The sequence below is a fragment of the Hyla sarda genome, chromosome 1 (genome assembly GCF_029499605.1).
Source record: "Hyla sarda isolate aHylSar1 chromosome 1, aHylSar1.hap1, whole genome shotgun sequence".
Lineage (NCBI taxonomy): Eukaryota > Metazoa > Chordata > Amphibia > Anura > Hylidae > Hyla > Hyla sarda.
Window position 1 is genome coordinate 371,375,825 of NC_079189.1, and position 23,535 is coordinate 371,399,359.

General features: G+C 43.3%; 1 protein-coding gene across 1 annotated transcript; it reads right to left on the bottom strand.

Moving 5' to 3' along the window:
- Positions 1-872: 872 nt before the first annotated feature.
- Positions 873-23,099, bottom strand: RFK (riboflavin kinase). Its single transcript, XM_056523354.1, has 4 exons — positions 22,507-23,099; positions 18,563-18,714; positions 7,382-7,484; positions 873-2,500 (listed from the first exon to the last, which is right to left on the bottom strand). The coding sequence occupies exons 1-4, from the start codon at positions 22,775-22,777 to the stop codon at positions 2,376-2,378; spliced, it is 651 nt and encodes a 216-aa protein (XP_056379329.1). The 5' UTR covers positions 22,778-23,099; the 3' UTR covers positions 873-2,375.
- Between the last annotated feature and the right edge of the window lie 436 nt (positions 23,100-23,535).

Consider the following 23,535-nt stretch of genomic DNA (forward strand, 5'->3'; position numbering starts at 1 on the left):
AGTAGATGAGAAGAGCTCCCCGCCCAGGTGACTACTTACGGCGGCGGCGGTTAGTAGTTTATAACTTCATATCTTCACCATCCCTGGGGGCAGCAGCATCCCCCGGGAATGGCGAAAATAAAGATTTTACCCTATATAGCGCTTTGCCAAGCGTTATATAGGGTAAAATCTGATGATTGGTTCCCTTTAAATTTAGGCACACAGCCTCATGTATAAGAGACCAGACAAGTGTTTCATATGCATGCACAGTACTATACATCCTTGCTTAGCATAAGCCGCACCTGAAAGTAATTCAAAGTAACTAAACAAGGCCATCTAACTTTGGTGAATAAGATTGAGGAGTTATCCAACCTTATAAAATGGATGGCCTATCCATGTGTGTGAAGCTGCCTCTTCATAGCTATATTTCTTCAAGGTCCAACTGATTTGTTCCATTTAAAAGGGGTACTCCCGTGGAAATTTTATTTATTATTTTTTTTTTTTAAATCAACTGGTGCCAGAAAGTTAAACAGATTTGTAAATCCCTTCTATTAAAAAATCTTAATCCTTCCAGTACTTTTTAGGGGCTGTATACTAAAGAGAAATCAAAAAAAGAAATGCATTTCTTGTGATGTCCTGACCACAGTGCTCTCTGCTGACCTCTGCTGTCCATTTTAGGAACTGTCCAGAGCAGTAGAAAATCCCCATACCATACATATGCTGCTCTGGACAGTTCCTAAAATGGACAGCAGAGGTCAGCAGAGAGCACTGTGGTCATGACATCACAAGAAATGCATTTCTTTTTTTGATTTCTCTTTAGTATACAGCCCCTAAAAAGTACTGGAAGGATTAAGATTTTTTTAATAGAAGTGATTTACAAATCTGTTTAACTTTCTGGCACCAGTTAATTAAAAAAAAAAAAAAGTTTTCCAAGGGAGTACCCCTTTAACAATATACAGAACAGCTAAACAAAACTTTACTAATCAAATATTTGGTGAATTAAAAGGGTTAAAGATAAAGGGTTGCATTAAGCAACAGACAGACACAGATATAAAAAGGTACTGAGTTTGACACACCATGAACCATTTTATAAAAACATAAGTCAAAACAGGCACAGATAGAATAGTAGAAAACCCTCACAAGACAAACGCAAAGAGAAATCCTTCATCTCTAATACATAACCCAACCTAAAATATTAGGATTTCTGCCACGGAATAATATTGTGAAGGACAACATCAACTTGGTGAAGACATATGAACCATGTGTACATTTCTGTAAATAGCACTTATGTATATGTGAGTATACTTACATACTTATAAGTATATGACTGCCTAAGCTACAGATATACAGTAGATAGCTTTATGAATTATTAACATTATATTCTTAAAAGTTAAGCACAGTGGTCAAATATTGCAGTAAATAAGTTTGTTTTCAAAGAAACAAAAAATCAAACCTTGTTCAGATATTGCATCTGAAAACCGCCTTTTATTCTTTTTTTCTTGCTGAATTTTATTTCCTGAAACCGTTACTGTTGCAGTAGAACCGCATTTATATGAAAATACTGTAGATTTTTACAAAAGGCTATTAATAGAAGAAACTGTAGGTATTTCCTACAACTGCCCCTTTATTAAACAAAAGAAAACCAGGGGAATGGACCTGTATCGTCAGACAATAAATAAATCCAGCTGAAATGTATCCCTTTAAGTAGTTGGAATATTCTAGAACAACTAAACAGGAGACGGAATACACCACACATGTTACAGCTATACTATAACTCTGGGAATGACAATATCATGACAAAATATTAGTGGACTCCCACAGCTGCTTTGCTTGCAGACTCTTGAAATTGTAATGTAAAAGGGCTTATCTTAAGAAAACCCTGTCAATATACCTTATAAGAGCGTATATACAGCATAGAGGGCGGTCCTGTGCTCCAGATCTCCCCTATCAGCCACAACAAAGAGACACTCTGTACAACTGGCTCCGGTTGTGGTAGGCCGTCATGTAATACTACATTATGCCAGCGCTGGTCATGAAGGGGAAGTGCCAGGCTGGAAGCAGCTTTGACTGGCAAAGTCAGCTAATTGCTTTATGGGCTACATCCTAAAAAGGGGTATCCAATAAACTTGTGTTGTGAGCTATAATGCACCCTATAGCAGATAACATGTAATACATAAATTATGTTAGTGCGAAATTTTGATTCAAAGTTTCATCTTGACAAATTTTTTTTTTTAAAGCATCAATACCAACACCATTAGTCATATCCAGGCCATGCTAAAGGCGTATTTAACATTTTAAAAAAAATAAATAGAAGGGTTGGTCTGATGTCCACTAAGGTTTAACACAAATATGCTAGTGCAACAATATACATTCCAGCATGGGACCACAAGCCGCTGTCAATGACCGTTCATAATTTTATAGGAATTGCTGAAGTAGTGCTCCATGAGTTTCCTTTGTTCTGGTAGGTCCAGTTGCTTCTTGGCTTCTTCAATGTCGCTGTGAATCGCAGCAATCAGGGAATCTGGATAGAGGAAGTGTGCCACCATCAGTTAAATAAAAAGGACACATTATACTTTATATCTTGCTCACATCAAGTCAGACTACTGCCCAATATATGGCTTATTTTAAGGGGGTACTCCAGTGAAAAAACATTTTTTTTAACCCCTTAAGGAAACAGGGCGTACTTGTACGTCACGAGTCCGCTCCAGTTCTATAACGTGGCCCCGGCCTCTAACAACAGTCAGAACCCGTGGCTAATAGCACGCGGCACTGATCACGGTGTCGCTCGCTATTAACCCTTTAGAGTGAAACTAAACTAATGGCGGTCAGCTCAGGGGGCTGTTCGGGACCGCCGCGGTGAAATCTCGGCATCCGGAACAGCTGTAGGACACAAGGAGGGTCCCCTTACCTTGGCTCCTGGTGTCCAATCACCGAATGACTGCTCAGTGCCTGAGATCCAGGCATGAGCATTCAAGCCGCAGAATCATCGATCAATGGTTTCCTATGAGAAACCACTGATCAATGTAAAAGATCAGTGTGTGCAGTGTTATAGCCCCCTTTGGGAGCTATAACTTTGCAGAAAAAAAAAAGTGTAGTTGACTAATCTTTTTTAAAAAAAACCAATAAGGTATACCAAATGCATATCAGTACTAAATATTCAACTGAGGGAATTAATCCATATTGATTAGTTTTCCATAAATGTCAAACATAAGGCACTAAACATGATGCTAACAGGTCGCTTCATTCATTTTTGAAAAAAACTATTCTGAAAAGTGAAAGAAGCTTGGTTGCTATGAGCAGCTGGTCAACTTTTCCTCAGAACAGGTCTTGAAGAATCGCCCCCATTATATCTAAAAATATATGCACAAATAAGGTCAGATAAAAAGTCAAGCAAATACCGTATTTATCGGGGGTATACCACACACCGGCCTATAACACGCACCCTCATTTTACCAAGGATATTTGGGTAAAAAAAGTTTTTTACCCAAATATCCATGGTAAAATGAGGGTGCATGTGTGTGCGTGTATACCCCGATACACCCCCAGGAAAGGCAGGGGAGAGAGGCCATCGCTGCCCGCTTCTCTCCCCCTGCCTTTCCTGGGGTCTAGAGCGCTGCTGCCGGCCCTTCTCTCCCCCTGGCTATCGGCGCCGCTGCCCCTTCTCTCCCCCTGGCTGTCGGCGCCGATAGCCAGGGGGAGAGAAGCGGCGCCGACAGCCAGGGGGAGAGAAGGGCCGGCAGAAGGGCTCTAGACCCCAGGAAAGGCAGGGGGAGAGAAGCGGGCAGCGACGGCCTCTCTCCCCCTGCCTTTCCCTTGGGGTGTATCGGCGTATAACAGGCACATGCACTTTTTAGGCTAAAATTTTTAGCCTAAAGTCTGTGTTATACGCCGATAAATACGGTAAATAAATGCAGTTTGCACCATTTAAATCATCACTATGAACATATGATCACAATGCATGTACTGCATGTTATAGCCCCCTATGGGGACTATAACTTGGCAAAAAAAAAAAGTTAATAAAAAGTGATATAACCCCTTCCCTAATAAAAGTCCAAATCACGGAATAAAAAGCGATCAAAAAGTCCTATCAAAACAAGAATGATACCGTTAAAAACTACAGACCACGTTGCAAAAAATGAGCCCTCATATAGCCCCCATATGCGGAAAAATAAATGCCAATTTTACACATACTGATTTTGGGGCATGTAATTTATAATTTTTTTTTTTTTTTTTTTTTATAGATTAAAAAAACTTAAATTGGGTATCCTTGTAACCGTATGGACCTACAGAATAAAGATATGGTGTCATTTTTATCAAAAAGTGCACTGCATAGAAACGGAGCCCCCAAAAGTGAAAATTGGCACCGTACAAATTTGTTTAAATTTTAGTGAAGATTAGGTTATAAAATAAGTGATGTAATTACAAAGTACAATTGGTGATGCAAAAAGCAAGACCTTATTTGGGTCTGTAGGTGAAAAATGTTATGAGACATAATTTTTTGAAGGGAAGGAGGAAAAAATGAAAATGCAAAAACGAAAATTTGCTGCGTTCTTAAGGTGAAAATGGTCTGAGTCCTTAAATGGTTAAAAAGTAAATCAATATTTCTCTTGGAAAATCCCTTTAGAAGGAACAACCTACATTACTACTGTATTAAAGCTTGTAAAAAGCTATGACATCCTCTCAGCATTTATCATACAATGGTTTCTCTAAGACATGATGTGCAGTTTGCCATTCTTAAGTGCTGTGAAGGCAGACCACTCCCCTTCTTGTGATCAACTGTTCAGACTAAGCTTTGCCATGTGATGCCATCTGAACATAATGATTAGTTCCACACAACAATGCCTGGGTCCCAGTTACTTACAGATGCAGACAACTTTCCCTAACCCATTTAGGACCAGGCCTATTGCTTGCCTTCACAAGAAATAGTGTGTGCATCGCTGCATTCCATGTGCCATAACTTGAAACTTTCTGAAGACATAGCTCTATGAGGGCTTTTTTCTAAAGGTTGATTTTTCTAATTTTTTATATCATAATTGCAAGCTAGAAACACAAATTGGGCCAAACAACCATTTGGCCCATCTAGTCTGCCCAAAATTCTGAATTGTATGAATAGACCTTGGCCCTAACCCATGCATGCTTAAATGAGCACTGTCAATAAAACTAATATTTGCTATTGCACTCCTTATAGTAAATAATAAAAATCTTTCTAATTTACTTTGTTAAAAAAATAAAAAATAAATTAAGACGTTTTCTATGTTTTATTTGTGTTTTAAAAAAGCTGCCACTATGTGTCTCCCTACTTGTCTAGAGCCCATTTCTTCCCCCCCCCCCCCCCCCCCCCACCTCTTGCACAGACTTTGGACTCCTGCTGGCTTGGCAGAAGTCCAAAATCAGAAAATGCAGTCTGGAGTGCTGAGGGGGGTGCAGCCTTAGCCAACCATAGCTCATCTCACACTGAACTGCTCTGGACTGTGTGTAGCAGAGTGAGGGAGGAAGTTCTCCCCTGTATTGCTTCAGATGTCACGCCTGCTGGGGAACGCCCCTTCCCAGTCTGTGAATCTGACCGAGACTGAGCAGAAAATGTAATAAGATCAAGATTTAACAAGATCTTTAAACTCCTTCACCATATTGGCAGTATATATAAACCTACTGATTAATATTTACTAATATTGTTGGCGGGGTAAAATGTTAACTCTATTGTTTGGGTTGTCACAAGGCAATACCATATACGGGATATTTTCCTTTAGCCTTCCTCTGTAATGGCAATCTTCAGGAGCGCAGCAGGAGCATGGGTAGAGGCGGTATGTGGGCAGAGGATGGGGGGAGGCAATGGGGCGGCGGCGGTCATCTCTTGCCGGGAACGGGGCATTATCGGAAAGGTAATTGCCGATACCGATAATGTCCAAAATCATGATTATCGGCCGAACCGATAATCGGCCGATCCCTAGTTCTAGAAATATACTCTGGACACAGGTCAAAATGAAAAGTTTCCAGGGCCTTATCGGAGTCCTCCATATTACCTCAGCTACACAGAATTCATTTACTTGAGGTACTGATCACTTTGGGAGACTGAACTGTTTAGTATTCCATGAAAGCATGCATGTTACCAACTCTGGGAAAAAATGCTCCAGGATTACCTCTAACTGGTACTGATCCTGTATATGTGCTTAAAAGGGGTACTCCAGCCCTAAGATATCTTATCCCATACCCAACAGGATAGGGAATAAGATGTCTGATGGCAGGGCTCCCACCGCTGGGGACCCCCGCAATCTTGCATTCAGCACCCACCTCGGGGAGCTGCACGCCACGCTGCCAGCTCAGAATCTGCTGTGTGACGACCACGGGGCCGGAGTATTGTGATGTCACGTCTCCGCCCCCATGTGATGTCATGCCCCCCCGCTATGCAAGTCACGCCCCCTCCCATAGTCTATAAAAAGTTTTGCGAAGGACAGTGCCCATTTAATCCTTGACAGATTTAAAAGGGGTTACACCAAGATCTAGAATAGGGGATAACTAGTTAATGGGCAGTAGGGGTCCCCAACAGATGCTGAAAATTAAGAACACCTGTCCCCTCAATGAATGTAGAGGCAGTGAAAGCTTTGCAATATTCAGAAACCCCATAAAGAATGATGGAGCACATGCACACTGATGCTGCATTAGTTCAGGGACAAATATCCTCTTTTCTTGGGGAGGATAACTTAAAGGGGTATTCCAGGCAAAATCTTTTTTTTTTATATATCAACTGGCTCCGGAAAGTTAAACAGATTTGTAAATTACTTCTATTGAAAAATCTTAATCCTGCCAATAGTTATTAGCTTCTGAAGTTTTCTGTCTAACTGCTCAATGATGATGTCACGTCCCGGGAGCTGTGCATGATGGGAGAATATCCCCATAGGAGCTGGACAGCTCCCGGGACGTGAGTCATCAGAGAGCAGTTAGACAGAAAACAGCAACTCAACTTCAGAAGCAAATAACTATTGGAAGGATTAAGATTTTTTTTAATAGAAGTAATTTACAAATCTGTTTAACTTTCCGGAGCCAGTTGATATATATAAAAAAAAGTTTTTGCCTGGAATACCCCTTTAAGAACTGAACCGCTAACTTTTCATCCAAAAGACTGAACTAGCTACCGATGCAAGCAATTTAACGGCATTCTGCAGCTTGTGGACACGGTGTGTCATGAGGTGCTCATGTGCAAATTATCCAGGGAACACATGCTTCTTGTTTGAGCCTTTATTTTCCCTAGACCCTTTAGTACACAACACTACCACACACACACACACACACACACACACACACACACACACACACACACACACACACACTACAGAACTGTATGCAAATGTTACATTCCAGCGGCTCACTCAAAGCCAGGTACTTCCCAAATACTTCAAACACTTACCTAAAGAGTCAAAACTTCTCTCTGGTCTAATGTAGCCCACAACAACAATACTTAGTATTTCTCCATAGAAGTCCTCTTTAAACTGATGAATTATATGGGTTTCCTGAAGGGTAATAAAAAATAAAATAAAAAATATAAAGTTTATGAAAGCATGTGAATGGTCTAATTACAAAAAAGGCATTTTTCTTTCAAAATACACCACATTTAACCTCTTGAGTACAAAGAGCATAACTGTATGCCCTTATCCTGCTCCCCTTCTTTGATGCGCACTCAGAAGCTGAGCGCGGGTCATATTGGGGTGGTCCCTGCAGGACCCGTGACTAATGCAGGACATCACCGATCACGGTGATCCCAGCATTAACCCCTTAGACACAGCGGCTAAAGTTGATCACGGCATCTAAAATGATACAAAAAACACATGGTAGCTGCTCAGCGGTGCTGATCGGGACCGCCGCAGTGAAACCGCAGTGTCCCACTCAGCTGAGAGGACGGGGGGACCATACCTGCCTCCTTGCCGTCCGATTGATGATCTGATGCTCCAACCAGCCATGGCAGGCTGAAGCAGCAGAGAACTGATAAAACTGATCAATGCTATGCAATGGCATAGCATTGAGCAGTGTATGCAATCTGAAGATTGCATGTAATAGTCCCCTATGGGGACTATAAAAGTGTAAAAAATAAAAATAAAAAAATAAAAAGTTCATAAAAGTGATTTAACCCCTTTCCAAAAACCACAACTTTTAATCACCAGCCTTTTCCCCTGTAACCTCTTAAGGATGCAAGGTGTACCTTTACCTGCTCCCCTGCTATGACACGGGCTCACAAGCTGACCCCACATCATAGCCAGGTGGTCCCGGCGGCTATCAGCCACCAGGACCCGTGTCTAATGCCGGACATCATGGATCGTGGCGATGCCCGGCATTTACCCCTTAGACACAGCGATCAAAGTTGATTTCCACGTCTAAAGTGAAAGTAAAACGTTCCCAGCAGCTCAGTCTGGCTGTTCGGGACCGTCACAGTGAGATTGTGATGTGAGAGGACGAGGGGAGGGTTCCTACCTGCCTCCTCGACGTCCGATCAGTGATCTGCTGCTCCATGCCTGCTCAGCAGACTGGAGCAGCAGAGCGCCGATAACACTGATCAATGCTATGCTATGGCATAGCTTGAGTAGTGTATGCAATCTGAAGATTGTATGTAATAGTACCCTATGGGGACTAAAAAAATTGTGTAAGAAAAAAAAAAAGTTAATGTGACTTAACCCCTTACCTAATAAAAGTCTGAATCACACCCCCCCCCCCCCTTTTCCAAATAAATATGAAAACAAACATATGTGGTATCGCCATATACGTAAATGTCCGAACTCTAAAAATATAATGATAATTAAACCGCACGGTCACTGGCGTATACGTAAAAAAAAAATCCAAAGTCCATAATTGCGTATATTTGCCAATTTTGTATACCTTAAAAATTAAAAAATAAAAACCTATAAAAAGCGAACAAAAATGGGAACCAATAAAAACTACAGACCACGGCGCAAAAAATGAACCCTCATCCATCCCTGTATACAGAAAAATAAAAAAGTAATCGGGTCAGAAGGGGACCTTTTTAAACATACTAAAAAATAGCATCAAATAAAACCTACATCATTTGGTATCCTTGTAACCATATGGACCTACAGGTGATATGGTAGATACGAAAGGCGCTTAAAAAAAAAAAAAAAATTTAATAATTAGATTATGAGAAAGTTCCATCAAAACAAAAATGGTACCAGGGATGTGGAAACTTAATAAAAAACTACTTGTCCACGGGACTAAAACAGACCAAAATCTACTTGTCCCTCATGACGATCCACCTGTCCGGACCAATTTTCGCTTTTACGCTCTCGTTTTTTTTCCTCCTCGCCCAATAATAGCCATAACTAACTACTATAATGATACCTTTTAATTTTTCAATAACATTCTCCGTACCCAAAAAAATTTAAAATTATATATTAAAACGGTGAAATTGAAATAGTTAAAGATAATTTAGCAAATTTGCTGGTTTTCTTTTTCTAAACCATTTACCTTGAGGTTACTTGTAACATGTTATTTTGATACTTTAGGCCGGCCTGATTACAGTAATACCAGATTTGTATAGTTTCCGTCATGTATTACAAATTATTTTTTTAAATTTGAACTTTTTTGCAATTTTTTTATTGCCATTTTTGGACTCCTGTAGCTTTTTTAAATTTATTTATTCATTTTTTTTTTATGAATTTTTTTCACATACCAGGCTGTATCATTTTTTGCGCCATAATCAATTTTTTGTATCGGTACCATTTTGGTATTGATCTGACTTTTTAATCGCTTTTTTTTCTGAGATATTCTAAAAATTGCAATTCTGTGTAGAGATGAGCGAACTTACAGCAAATTCGATTCGTCACGAACTCCTGCGTAAATTAGTTCAGCTTTCAGGTGCTCCGGTGGGCTGGAAAAGGTGGATACATTCCCAGGAAAGAGTCTCCTAGAACTGTATCCACCTTTTCCAGCCCACCGGAGCACCTGAAAGCTGAACTAATTTATGCAGGAAAAGTCATCAACTGAGCCGAGCCGAGAAGTTCGTGACGAATCAAATTTACTGTAAGTTCGCTCATCTCTAATTCTGTGGTTTGGTATATTTTTTTACATTTACGTCATTTACCGTATGGGATGCATAATGTTATATATTAATAGTTCGTACAACTACGCACACAGCGATACTAAATGTTTTATTTTTATTACCGTATATACTCGAGTATAAGCCGACCCGAGTATAAGCCGAGACCCCTAATTTCAACCCAAAATCCCAGGAAAAGTTATTGACTCGAGTATAAGCCTAGGGTGGGAAATACCTCATCCCCCCCTGTCATCATCCAGACCCGTCATTAACATCCTCATCATCCCCTTGTCATCATCCCACACATCCCCCCTTCATCATCCCCTTGTCATCATCCCACACATCCCCTTATCATCCCACACATCCCCCCTTCATCATCCCCTTGTCATCATCCCACACATCCCCTTATCATCCCACACATCCCCCCTTCATCATCCCCTTGTCATCATCCCACACATCCCCCCTTCATCATCCCCTTGTCATCATCCCACACATCCCCCCTTCATCATCCCCTTGTCATCATCCCACACATCCCCTTATCCCACACATCCCCCCTTCATCATCCCCTTGTCATCATCCCACACATCCCCCCTTCATCATCCCCTTGTCATCATCCCACACATCCCCCCTTCATCATCCCCTTGTCATCATCCCACACATCCCCCCCCCCCCCCTTCATCATCCTCTTCTCATCATTCACCCTCAGTGGTCTTCAACCTGCGGACCTCCAGAGGTTTCAAAACTACAACTCCCAGCAAGCCCGGGCAGCCATCGGCTGTCCGGGCTTGCTGGGAGTTGTAGTTTTGAAACCTCCGGAGGTCCGCAGGTTGAAGACCACTGCGGCCTTCAACCTGCGGACCTCCAGAGGTTTCAAAACTACAACTCCCAGCAAGCCCGGGCAGCCATCGGCTGTCCGGGCTTGCTGGGAGTTGTAGTTTTGAAACCTCCGGAGGTCCGCAGGTTGAAGACCACTGCGGCCTTCAACATGCGGACCTCCAGAGGTTTCAAAACTACAACTCCCAGCAAGCCCGGGCAGCCATCGGCTGTCCGGGCTTGCTGGGAGTTGTAGTTTTGAAACCTCCGGAGGTCCGCAGGTTGAAGACCACTGCGGCCTTCAACATCATCCAGCCCCCTCTCACCCCCTTTAGTTCTGAGTACTCACCTCCGCTCGGCGCTGGTCCGGTCCTGCAGGGCTGTCCGGTGAGGAGGTGGTCCGGTGAGGAGGTGGTCCGGGCTGCTATCTTCACCGGGGGCGCCTCTTCTCCGCGCTTCCGGCCCGGAATAGAGCCGTTGCCTTGACAACGACGTATCTGCGTCGTTGTCAAGGCAACGTGACTATTCTGAGGCCGGGCCCGAAGCGCTTAGAAGAGGCCTCCCCGGTGAAGATAGCAGCCCGGACCACCTCCTCACCGGACCACCTCCTCACCGGACAGTCCTGCAGCACCGGACCAGCGCCGAGCGGAGGTGAGTACTCAGAACTAAAGGGGGTGAGAGGGGGCTGGATGATGTTGAAGGCCGCAGTGGTCTTCAACCTGCGGACCTCCGGAGGTTTCAAAACTACAACTCCCAGCAAGCCCGGACAGCCGATGGCTGCCCGGGCTTGCTGGGAGTTGTAGTTTTGAAACCTCTGGAGGTCCGCAGGTTGAAGACCACTGCGGGTGGGGGAGTTCACTCGAGTATAAGCCGAGGGGGGTGTTTTCAGCACGAAAAATCGTGCTGAAAAACTCGGCCTATACTCGAGTATATACGGTATGTTTACATGTTTTTATATAGGAAAATGGGGTGATTTGAACTTTTAACATGGAAGGGGCTAATGTGTGTTTTTTAAACTTAATTTTTTACACTTTATTGATCTGTATGAGGAATCTAATTCCTCCTAAAAGTCTTATAGAGTTCTACTGAACTCCATTAATCTGTGTGCTCTGCCCTTCATTGATAGTGCCTAGTCCAGCCAGGCTCTATCAATGACAGAGCCACAGACACCAGGGAAGCAGAGGTAAGCCCTCCGGCTACCTCTATAGTAGATCTTCCCCTCACGATCGTGCTGCGCGGGGCATCCGCCTCACTAGCCTACCAGGGCGCATTCACATGTCCCTTTAGACGCCACTGTCAGCTTTGACACCATTGATCAAAAGGGTTAATAGCAGTCGCCGCATGCTGGCTATTAACGGCGGAGTATGGAGCCCGCTCCATACTGACTCATATTGGTCTGTAAAATTAAAAGAGGCCCAGTTTTCAAGGGGTTAACGCAACTATCCAGTCATGATGTAAATAATGTATGTAAATCAGTACCTATGGGTGATACCAACCTATTTATTTTTTGAATTGCTGTTTAGTTGCAGTTTCGCTCAGCTCCAGTTGTGATCAGTGATTACATTTTAACATCTTAAGGACCCTTGAAGTACCCGTACGTCATGACACCCTGGTACTTAAGGACCCATGACGTACGCGTATGTCATGGATAATTCCGGTCGGTGGGGATCGGACCGGTATGCTTGCTGAAATCATTCAGCAGGCATCCCGTGCAAACACCCAGGTGGGTCATCAGACCCCCCCCATCTCGGCGAACGGAGCAAATCGCAGGTGAATTCACACCTGCGATTTGCGCCTATACGGGTTTATGGTGACCCGGAATATAAGGGGGATTGCGGTTGTCTAAGACACCTACGATCCCCCTGAAGGGATAGGAGTGAGGTGGCAGAGGTGCCACCCCTCCTATTGGTCGCCAGAAGCGACGACCAAAAGCAGATCGGGGGGGGGGGGGGGGGGTTAACTTTTGTTTTCCCCAGCCTGCCCACCCACAATAGGCGGGGCAGAACGGGGAAACTGAAGAGGACCGACGGCAGAAGATCCACTTACCCATCCAAAGGCTGCGGGCGACGGAGATCGGTGGGCGGCGATGTCGTGCGGCTGAATCCTACGGAAGGGGGCGAGTTGCCTAGCAACATCTGGAGGGTACAGTTTGAGACCATTATACAGTAGTCTCTAACTGTAGCCCTCCAGATGTTGCAAAACTACAACTCCCAGCATGCCCAGACAGCAGTTTGGGCATGCTGGAATATGTAGTTTTGCAACAGCTGGAGGGCTACAGTTTGAGACCACTATACAGTGGTCTCTAAACTGTATCCCTCCAGATCCTGCAAAACTACAACTCCTAGCATGCCCAAACAGCTGTTTGCTGTCTGGGCATGCTGGAATTTGTAGTTTTGCAACATCTGGAGGGCCACAGTTTGGAGATCACTGTGCAGTGGTCTATAAACTGTAGCCCTCCAGATGTTGCAAAACTGCAAATCCCAGCATGCCCAAACAGCTGTCTCGACATGCTGGTAGTTGTAGTTGCGGACCTCCTGCTGTTGCATAACTACATCTCCCAGCATGCCCTTCGGTGATCAGCACATGCTGGGAGATGTCGTTTTGCAACAGCTGGAGGCACACTGGTTGGAAAATACTGAGTTAGGTAACAGAACCTAACTGAAGGTTTTCCAACCAGTGTGCCTCCAGCTGTTGCAAAAGAACAACTCCCAGCATTCACGGTCTGTCAGTGCATGCTGGGAGTTGTAGTTTTGAAACAGCTGGAGGTTTGCCCCCCATGTGAACGTACAGGGTACATTCACACAGGCAGGTTTACAGTTTCCTGCTTCAGCGCAGGCTTCTAGCGGGAAACTCACCGTAACATGCCAGTGCGAATGTACCCTAAAAACACTACACGAACATATAATAATGGGTAAAACACAACATATACACCCCTTACACTGTCCCCCCCAATTAAAATGAAAAACATATTGTACGGCAGTGTTTCCAAAACGGAGCCTCCAGCTGTTGCAAAACGACAACTCCCAGCATTTCTGGACAGCCATTGACTGTCCAGGCATGCTGGAGTTTAGCAACAGCTGGAGGCACCCTGTTTGGGAATCACTGGCATAGAATACCCCTATGTAATCCCTAATTTAGTCCTCAAATGCGCATGGTGCTCTCTCACTTCGGAACCCTGTCGTATTTCAAGGAAACTGTTTAGGGCCACATATGGGGTATTTCCGTACTCGGAAGAAATTGCACTACAAATTTTGGGGGGGCTTTTTCTCCTTTTACCCCTCATGAAAAAGGAAAATTTGGGGGCTACACCAGCTTGTTAGTGTAAAAAAAAAAAAAAAAAAAAATTACACTAACATGCTGGTGTTGCCCCATACTTTTTTATTTTATTTTTTTTTCCTTTTAACGCTTGTGAAAATAAAAAGAACCCCAAAATTTGAAACGCAATTTTTCTTGAGTACAGAAATACCCAATATGTGGACTTAAAATGCTCTGCGGCTCAGGAGTGAGAGTGCACTATGTACATTTGAGGCCTAAATTGGTGATTTGCACAGGGATGGCTGATTTTACAGAGGCTCTGACAAACACAAAAAAAGAAATACCCACATGTGACCCCATTTTGGAAACTACACCCCTCACGGAACGTAACAAGGGGTATAGTTAGCCTTAACACCCCACAGATGTTTAATGAAAATTCTTCAAATTTCGATGGAAAAAATGAAAAAAATAAATAAATAAAAATTTCACTAAAATGCTGGTGTTACCCTAAATTTTTCATTTTCACAAGGGAAAATAGGAAAAAAGCCCCCCAAAATTTGTAAACCCATTTCTTCTGAGTAAAAACACACCCCATGTGTGGATGTAAAGTGCTCTGTGGGCGAACTACAATGCTCAGAAGAGAAGGAGCGCCATTGGGCTTTTAAAGAGAAAATTTGTCAGGAATTGAAGGCCGCGTGTGTTTACAAAGCCCCCATAGAGCCAGAACAATGGACCCCCCCCATGTGACCCCATTTGGGAAACTACAACCCTCATGTAATGTAATAAGGGGTACAGTGAGCATTTTTGGAACAGTGGTCTGTGAAAATGAAAAAAAATTTCCAAAGATCTGTCAAACGCCAGTGGGGTGTAAATACTCACTGCACCCCTTATTCAATTCTGTGAGGGGTGTAGTTTCCAAAATAGGGTCACATGTGGGGGGTTCCACTGTTCTGGCACCACAGTGGGACTTTGTAAACGCACATGGCCCCTGACTTCAATTCTAAACAATTTTTTTCCCCAAAAGCTCAATGGCGTTCCTTCTCTTCTGAGTATTATAGTGCGCCAGCAGAGCACTTGACGTCCACACATGGGGTATTTCCATACTCAGAAGAGATGAGGTTACAAGTTTTGGGGGGCATGTCCTATTATTCCTTGTAAAAAAAAATTATTTGAGGAAAAGTTGCATTTTAGTGAAAAAAATAAAATAAAAATAATTTACACATCCAACTTTAACGAAAATTCGTCAAACACCTGTGGGGTGTTAAGGCTCAATGAACCCCTTGTTACGTGCCTTGAGGGGTGTAGTTTCCAAAATAGTATGCCATGTGTTTTTTTTTTTTTTTTTTTTTTTTTTTTTGCTGTTCTGGCACCATAAGGGCTTCCTAAATGTGACATGCCCCCCAAAAAACATTTCAGAAAAACTCACTCTCCAAAATCCCACTGTCGCTCCTTCCCTTCTGAGCCCTCTACTGCGCCCGCCGAACACTTGACATACACCTATGAGGTATTTCCTTACTCGAGAGAAATTGGGTTACATATTTTAGGAAGATTTCTCTCCTTTTACCCCTTGTAAAAATAAAATAATTGGGTTTACGTTGTAAAAAAAAAAATGAAGATTTTGAATTTTCTCCTTCAATTTGCAGCTATTCCTGTGAAACACATTTTGAATGTCATTTTGGATACTTTGAGGGGTGCAGTTTTTATAATGGGGTCATTTGTGGGGTATTTCTAATAGGAAGGCCCTTCAAATCCACTTCAAACCTGAACTGGTCCCTGAAAATTTTCGATTTTGAAAATGTTGTGAAAAATTGGAAAATTGCTGCTGAACATTGAAGCCCTCTGATGTCTTCCAAAAGTAAAAACATGTAACTTTATGATGCAAACATAAAGTAGACATATTGTATATGGGAATCAATATATTATTTATTTGGAATGTCTACTTTCCTTATAACCAGAGAGCTTCAAATAAAAAATAAAAAATTCTAAATTTTCATCAAATTTGGGAATTTTTCACCAAGAAATGATGCAAGTATCGACAAAATTTTACCACTAACATAAAGTAGAATATGTTACGAAAAAACTATCTCAGAATTAGAATGAAAGGTAAAAGCATCCCAGAGTTAATGTTTAAAGTGACAGTAGTAAGATGTGCAAAAAATGGCCGGGTCCTTCAGGGGTTAAAGGGGTACTCCACTGTAAATTTTTTTTTTTTTTAAACAACTGGTGCCAGAAAGATTTGTAAATTACTTCTATTAAAAAAATCTTAATTCTTCCTGTACCTATCAGCTGCTGAATGTTCCACAGGAAGTTCTTTTCTTTTTGAATTTCCTTTCTGCTTGACCACAGTGCTCTCTGCGGCAACCTCTGTCCATTTTAGGAATTGTCAAGAGTAGAAGCACATCCCTATCCTGCAAAGCTATCTTGCTCTGGACAGTTCCTAAAATGGACAGAGGTGTCAGCAGAGAGCACTGTGGTCAGACAGAATGGAAATTCAAAAAGAAAATAATTTCCTCTGTAGTATTTAGTGGCTAATAAGTACTGGAAGGATCAAGATTTTTTAATAGAAGTAATTTACAAATCTGGTTAACTTTCTGGCACCAGCTGAGGCACCAGGGGAGTATCCCTTTAATTAAAGTACCTACAGGGGTCTGCAGAGACCATGCTTCCTGCTTCATCATGGACTCAGGATGCTGCTCTGCTTTCTTTCATTTGTGTATAACACAAGCCTAGCACAGACTATTAAAAGGGATACTCTACCGAAAAACATCCCCTATACTGTTGTTATATTCCAAAAGATAGGGGATAAGATGTCTGATCGCAGGGGCCGGCAGCATCCGGAACACGAAAGGTTGGAGCTTCCGTGTTTGTGATGTCTCGCCACGCCCCCTCCCATTCATGTCTATGGGAGGGGGCATGACAGCTAACACGTAGCCGCCAAGCCTCCTTCCATAGACATGAATGGAGGGGCGTGTAGTCGCCAGTCATCTGGCATGGAGTTTGCTCCATGCACGAATGACTGAGGTGCCACGCCATAGATTGCGGTGGTCTGCAGTGGCAGGACCCCTGCGATCAGACATCTTATCCCCTATCTTATAACCCTAGGGGTTATTTTTTGGAGGAGTACCCCTTTAAATAGTAGGTCGGGGAGGGGGAAAGACAAATATGGTACCAGCTGTCCCTATGCTTAGGAACATGAGGATTTAGGCTAAGGCTAAATGGTGAGGTATAGACGTTCAGGGCACTTCAAATACTCTCCTTCTTCTTTACACTGACAGACAGGGTCCCTTATACTTGCCCCACCCTTTCTAGAGGCATTCTTTCTATATAGACCTACGGCATCTAGACTTCTCTCATTAATATATGCCCACCTCAACAGCCCACCTCCTGAGGGGAAATTAAAATTTATGGAAGAGTAGGAGGGGGATATGCATATAACTCTGACGTCGAACCAATGGTCGGACTGTTGTACTACACTTAGTAAAGGCAGCTGGCAGGTTTCCATTGCAGAGACGGCTTTGAAGGTCCTGCACCGTACTTACATGGTCCCCACGAGACTCCATGCTGTCTTTCCGGAGTGCTCACCACTGTGTTTTAGAGGCTGTAACCAGAGGGGTACAATGTTTCATGTTTGGTGGGGGTGCCTCACGGTGGTGGGCCTCTGGACGAGAGTGTTGGATCTTCTTGTATCTCTGCTCCCGGGTACTGTGCCACATACACCAGAGTTTTGCCTACTGGGACATAAGCCTTCTAGGATGCAATTTCGAACTTTTCACTTTACCCAATTTATTATGATGGCGACTAGAATTTATATAGCTTCCCAATGGAAGCAATCAGGCCTGGACTTTTCTAGAGTGATTGATCGAATTAATGGGAGGACGGGGTGGAGGCATTTGAATTGTTGTGGGAACCCTGGCTCGATTCTGCCCACTGTCCGGTCCGTCACTGTCTCACCACATACTGATCCGAAGGGGAGGAGTGGGAGGGCATGAGGGGTAAGATGGCCTTATGCCTATAGGAGTCTGGCCGCATATATGTATGATCATTTATCTGCGCAGGAATACTTTACTTGAGCTTCTGCCTTGTGTTACTTACATGTAGCATTTCGCTGTTACCCTATGACAATATTATTTAACTTATGCTGTAGAAGTGCCTATGGATTTCTTGTTGTTTATCCCTTTTTTTTTTTTTTTTTTTTTTTTTTTTTTTTGAGTTACGCCCGTTATGGCCTCTGTTACTGGTTTTGCTGAACTGATATGTATGTACTCTGACTTTGAACAACAATAAAGCTTCATGGTTTGATTGTTAAATGGTGAGGTATGCTATTCAGTGCTTCACTCCCCCTCCTACATGTGATGCCACAGGACACTGATGTGGCACTTTTATGACTGATCATGTGACACCATAGAACTTAATGTTTTTTAGACAGATGTAATGCAATATTTTGTCTACAAAACAATAGGCTTTGTCTCTATAGCTTACCACAGATTTCTTTGTGTTCTTGTAGAAGGGATTCCAGCCTATACTCATAACCATTTTGTAAACCTCCCCATTGCCAACGCAGCCCCAGCCATAGTAGATCCCAGTGGTGAGGTCAGATGGAAGGCTGTCTACAACTTGTTCAGGAAAATTAGCTGCATGAAGGAAAGGACATTTAGAAACATCAAGAAAGTGAGGGCAAATAGCTAAATACCTATTGCATCACTGACCGCTTTTCGCCTGACAACTTGAGGGCATTGCCAGGTCACAAGATTAAACCCTGAATCTCAGTATTAATGGCAAGGAAAACCAAGAGAGAACTTTTTATGAATATGCTGGAAAGCAAAGGAAGGGGTGACCGGCTCATGTGTACACAAGATCTAAATCTGTTCCTGGGCTTGGAACTTCGGACTCTGTGCAACTCTACAAAACAATGACTGACTAACAGAACTAATAGATTAGAACTTTATGAAGGAGAGAAATGGACATATACTTAACCCCATTTTTTCCTCCTCGCCTTCTAAAAATCATAACTCTTTTATATTTTCATCCACAGACTAGTATGAGGGCTTGTTTTTTGCGCGACCAGTTGTCCTTTGTAATGACATTACTCATTATATCATAAAATGTATGGCGCAACCAAAAAACACTATTTTTGTGGGGAAATTAAAAAGAAAAACGCAATTTAGCAAATTTTGGAAGGTTTCGTTTTCACGCCGTACAATTTATGGCAAAAATGACGTGTGTTCTTTATTCTGAGGGTCAATACGATTAAAATGATAACCATTATTACATACTTTTATATTATTGTTGTGCTTAAAAAAATCACAAACTTTTTAACCAAATTAGTACGTTTAGAATCCCTTTATTTTGATGACCTCTAACTTTTTTATTTTTCCGTATAAGCGGCGGTATGAGGGCTCATTTTTTGCGCCATGATCTGTACTTTTTTTTGATACCACATTTGCATATAAAAAACATTTTTTATAATTATTTTTTAATAAAATGTATTAAAAAAGTAGCAATTTTGGACTTATTTTTTTTCGTTCACGCCGTTCACCGTACGGATCATTAACATTTTATTTTAATAGTTCGGACATTTACACACGCGGCGATACCAAATATGTCTATAAAATTATTTTTTTACGCTTTTTGGGGGTAAAATAGGAAAAAACGGACATTTTACTTTTTTATTGGGGGAGGGGATTTTTAACTTTTTATTTACTTTTACATTTTTTTTTTTTACACTTGAATAGTCCCCATAGGGGACTATTCATAGCAATACCATGATTGCTAATACTGATCTGTTCTATGTATAGGACATAGAACAGATCAGTGTTATCGGTCATCTTCTGCTCTGCTCGATCTCAGACCAGAGCAGGAGACGCCGGGAGCCGGAAGGTGAGGGGACCTCCGTGCGGCGCTCTGAATGATCGGATCCCCGCAGCAGCGCTGCGGGCGATCCGATCATTCATTCAAATCGCGCACTGCCGCAGATGCTGGGATCTGGATTGATCCCGGCACCTGAGGGGTTAATGGCGGACGCCCGCGAGATCGCGGGCTTCGGCCATTGCCGGCGGGTCCCTGGCTGCGATCAGCAGCCGAGTTCAGCCGCGCATGACACGGGCATCGCTCCGATGCCCGCGGTTATACATAGGACGTAAATGTACGTCCTGGTGCGATAAGTACCACCGCACCAGGACGTACATTTACGTCCTGCGTCCTTAAGGGGTTAAAAGGGGTACTCTGCTGCTAGACATCATATCCCCTATCCAAAGGATAGGGGATAAGATGTCTGATCGCAGGGGTTCCGCAGCACCTGGCGTTCTAAACAAACGTCGGGTTCCTGCGGCAGTGGTCGTGATGTTACAGCCACGCCGACTCTTGATTGTACGTCACGCCCCCTCCATTCATGTATATGGGAGGGGGCGTGTCTACCGACACGCCCCCTCCCATAGACATGAATGGAGGAGGCGTGGCCATGACATCAAGATCACAGCCTCCGGCTCCCACCGTTCTGAAGAAAATGTTCAGAACGCTGGAGAAGCGGAGCACCCCTTTAAAGAGGTTATAATCTTGGATTAATCCATCACCTATCCACAAAAGAGGTAAGAAATATTTCATAGGTGCGAGTCTGATTGCTGGGACCACCAAAATCATAACAGCAGCAGTATGGCTACTCAACTTTGGATCTAATCCTCTGCTTTACCATTTTTCCTGTACGTTTTTTTTTTAAACCCTTTAAGGACCAAGGACGTACCGGTACGTCCTTGGTCCTGCTCTTCTGATATAACGCGGGGTTACACAGTAACCCCGCGTCATATCACGGAGGGCCTGGCGTCATAGTGAAGCCGGGACCCACCTCTAATAGCGCGCAGCGCCAATCGCGGCGCCGCGCGCTATTAACCCTTTAGCCGCGCGCTGAGCCGTGCGGCTGAAAGTGAAAGTTCCCGGCTAGCTCAGTCGGGCTGTTCGGGATAGCCGCGGCTAATCGCGGCATCCCGAACAGCTGACAGGACAGCGGGAGGGCCCCTTCCTGCCTCCTCGCTGTCCGATCGCCGAATGACTGCTCAGTGCCTGAGATCCAGTCATGAGCAGTCATGCGGCAGAATCGTTGATCACTGGTTTCCTATGAGAAACCAGTGATCAGCATAGGAGATCAGTGTGTGCAGTGTTATAGGTCCCTATGGGAGCTATAACACTGCAAAAAAAAAAGTAAAAAAAAAAAAAGTGAATAAAGATCATTTAACTCCTCCCCTATTAAAAGTTTGAATCACCCCCCCTTTTCCAATAATAAAAAACAAAAAAAATAAATAAACATATATGGTATCACCGCGTGCGGAAATGTCCGAATTATAAAAATATATCATTAATTAAACCGCTCGGTCAATGGCGTGCGCGCAAAAAAATTCAAAAGTCCAAAATAGTGCATTTTTGGTCACTTTTTATATCATTTCAAAATCAATAAGTCCTATCAATGCAAAAATGGTACCGTTAAAAACTTCAGATCACGGCGCAAAAAATGAGCCCTCATACCGCCCCATACACGGAAAAATAAAAAAGTTATAGGGGTCAGAAGATGACAATTTTAAACGTATTAATTTTCCTGCATGTAGTTATGATTTTTTCCAGAAGTCCGACAAAATCAAACCTATATAAGTAGGGTATCATTTTAATCATATGGACCCACAGAATAACGATAAGGTGCCATTTTTACCGAAAAATGGACTACGTAGAAACGGAAGCCCCCAAAAGTTACAAAACAGCGTTTTTTTTTTCAGTTTTGTCGCACAATGATTTTTTTTTCCCGTTTCACCGTAGATTTTTGGGCAAAATGACTGGCGTCAATACAAAGTAGAATTGGTGGCGCAAAAAATAAGCCATCATATGGATTTTTAGGTGCAAAATTGAAAGAGTTATGATTTTTTAAATGCAAGGAGCAAAAAACGAAAATGCAAAAACAGAAAAAAACCCCGGTCCTTAAGGGTTAAAAGGAACTGCACCACAGTCCTATAGAAAGGTCACCCCCTCCTCCAGTATAACTCAGTGTCACCCTGTTGTGCATCTTAGGACATGCAATGTGACAGTACAGAAAAGAGTGTCACCAATCCATGTAGGTCTAAAAAGGGGGTGACCAACACCAGAAGTCTGGAAAGCTTGTGTTTTAAGCTAAATACAATACAAGTTAGGTTACAGATTTCAGTGTCAATTCTAGGTCAGTAATTCCCCAATGTGTGTCATGAAGGGAGTTGTGCCCCAGCACAGTACAGTGTGTCCTCTGCCAGTATGACTCAAGGCTCACCCTATGACACAGCACTCAGTACCAGGTGAAGGGTCAGTGTGCGCTGTTAGTCCTCACCCCAGTGACCCCAGGAGAGGAAGTCCACCAGCCTCACGTGAAGTAACAGACACCATGTACTGTCATGCTGAGCCTTGTAGTCCCTCACCTGTTGGGATGCCGAGCTCCTTGGACCCGCGGCCGAAGCCCCTGACGACCTCCCCGCTGCAGTAGTAGGGCAGCCCGCTCATGACGCAGCCCCTGGCCGCTCTCTTCTTCACCGTATTGAGCGCCGGTTCAGGCGGCGGGTGTTCTAGTTTAGGTTCCGCCAACGAGCGGAGACCGTCTGTGGAGGGCAGAGGTAGAAGCAAGGCGGCTGTAGTTCCACCTGACGCTGAACCGGTGCCGAGCCGGCTACTACACACAAGTCTCTGGGACATCTCAAAGCTTGGCGCAGAGCAGGGGTGTTTACAAACAGAAGACGTTCTGAAGGAGGCGCTGCTGCCGTAAGAAGATTCTAGATTCCCCTGCTGCTTTCTCCCAGTGCTGTGATCTTAGGAGCTGACGTCAGCACTACGGGGGCGGGACTATACAGCGCAGACCTTTAGCCGCTGCTGTCACCGTGACTAGAGACTTACTAGGCTTTGGAGTCACGTGAGCACCCTTCTCCTGCTGAATGCTGGGTCTCTGTTACGTCACATGTCCGGTTCCAATAGAAAGTTTGCGTAACGGGTGACATTTCCGGTTCATTGAATAACTCTTAAAGGGACAGTGTTCTATTAGACTGCGTGACAGAGAAAAATTAGACAAATTGCGCTTTACCAAACGTTTTGCCACTTTCTTTCCCGCGCTTTCTGTCTATGGGAACATGTGGTGAGTTAGCACTTTAGGGTTTCTGGCAGTTTTTCCCAGCCAGGGTGCCTCCAGCTGTTGCTCAACTACAACTCCCAGCGGATATTAATAATTTAGGACCAGTATGCTTAACACCCCAGTTTTCATGTAAAAAAAAAATCTTTCCTCCTTGTCTTCTGGTACCCAGAACGCCTTTTTTTCTCCATCCAAAGACCCATATGAGAGCTTGTTTTTTGCGTCACTGTATTTTGTAATGACATCACTCATTTTACTACCAAATCAGTGAAACAAACAAAAAATTATTTGTGGGGTGAAATGAAAAGTCATTTTGCTAAAATGTCTGATT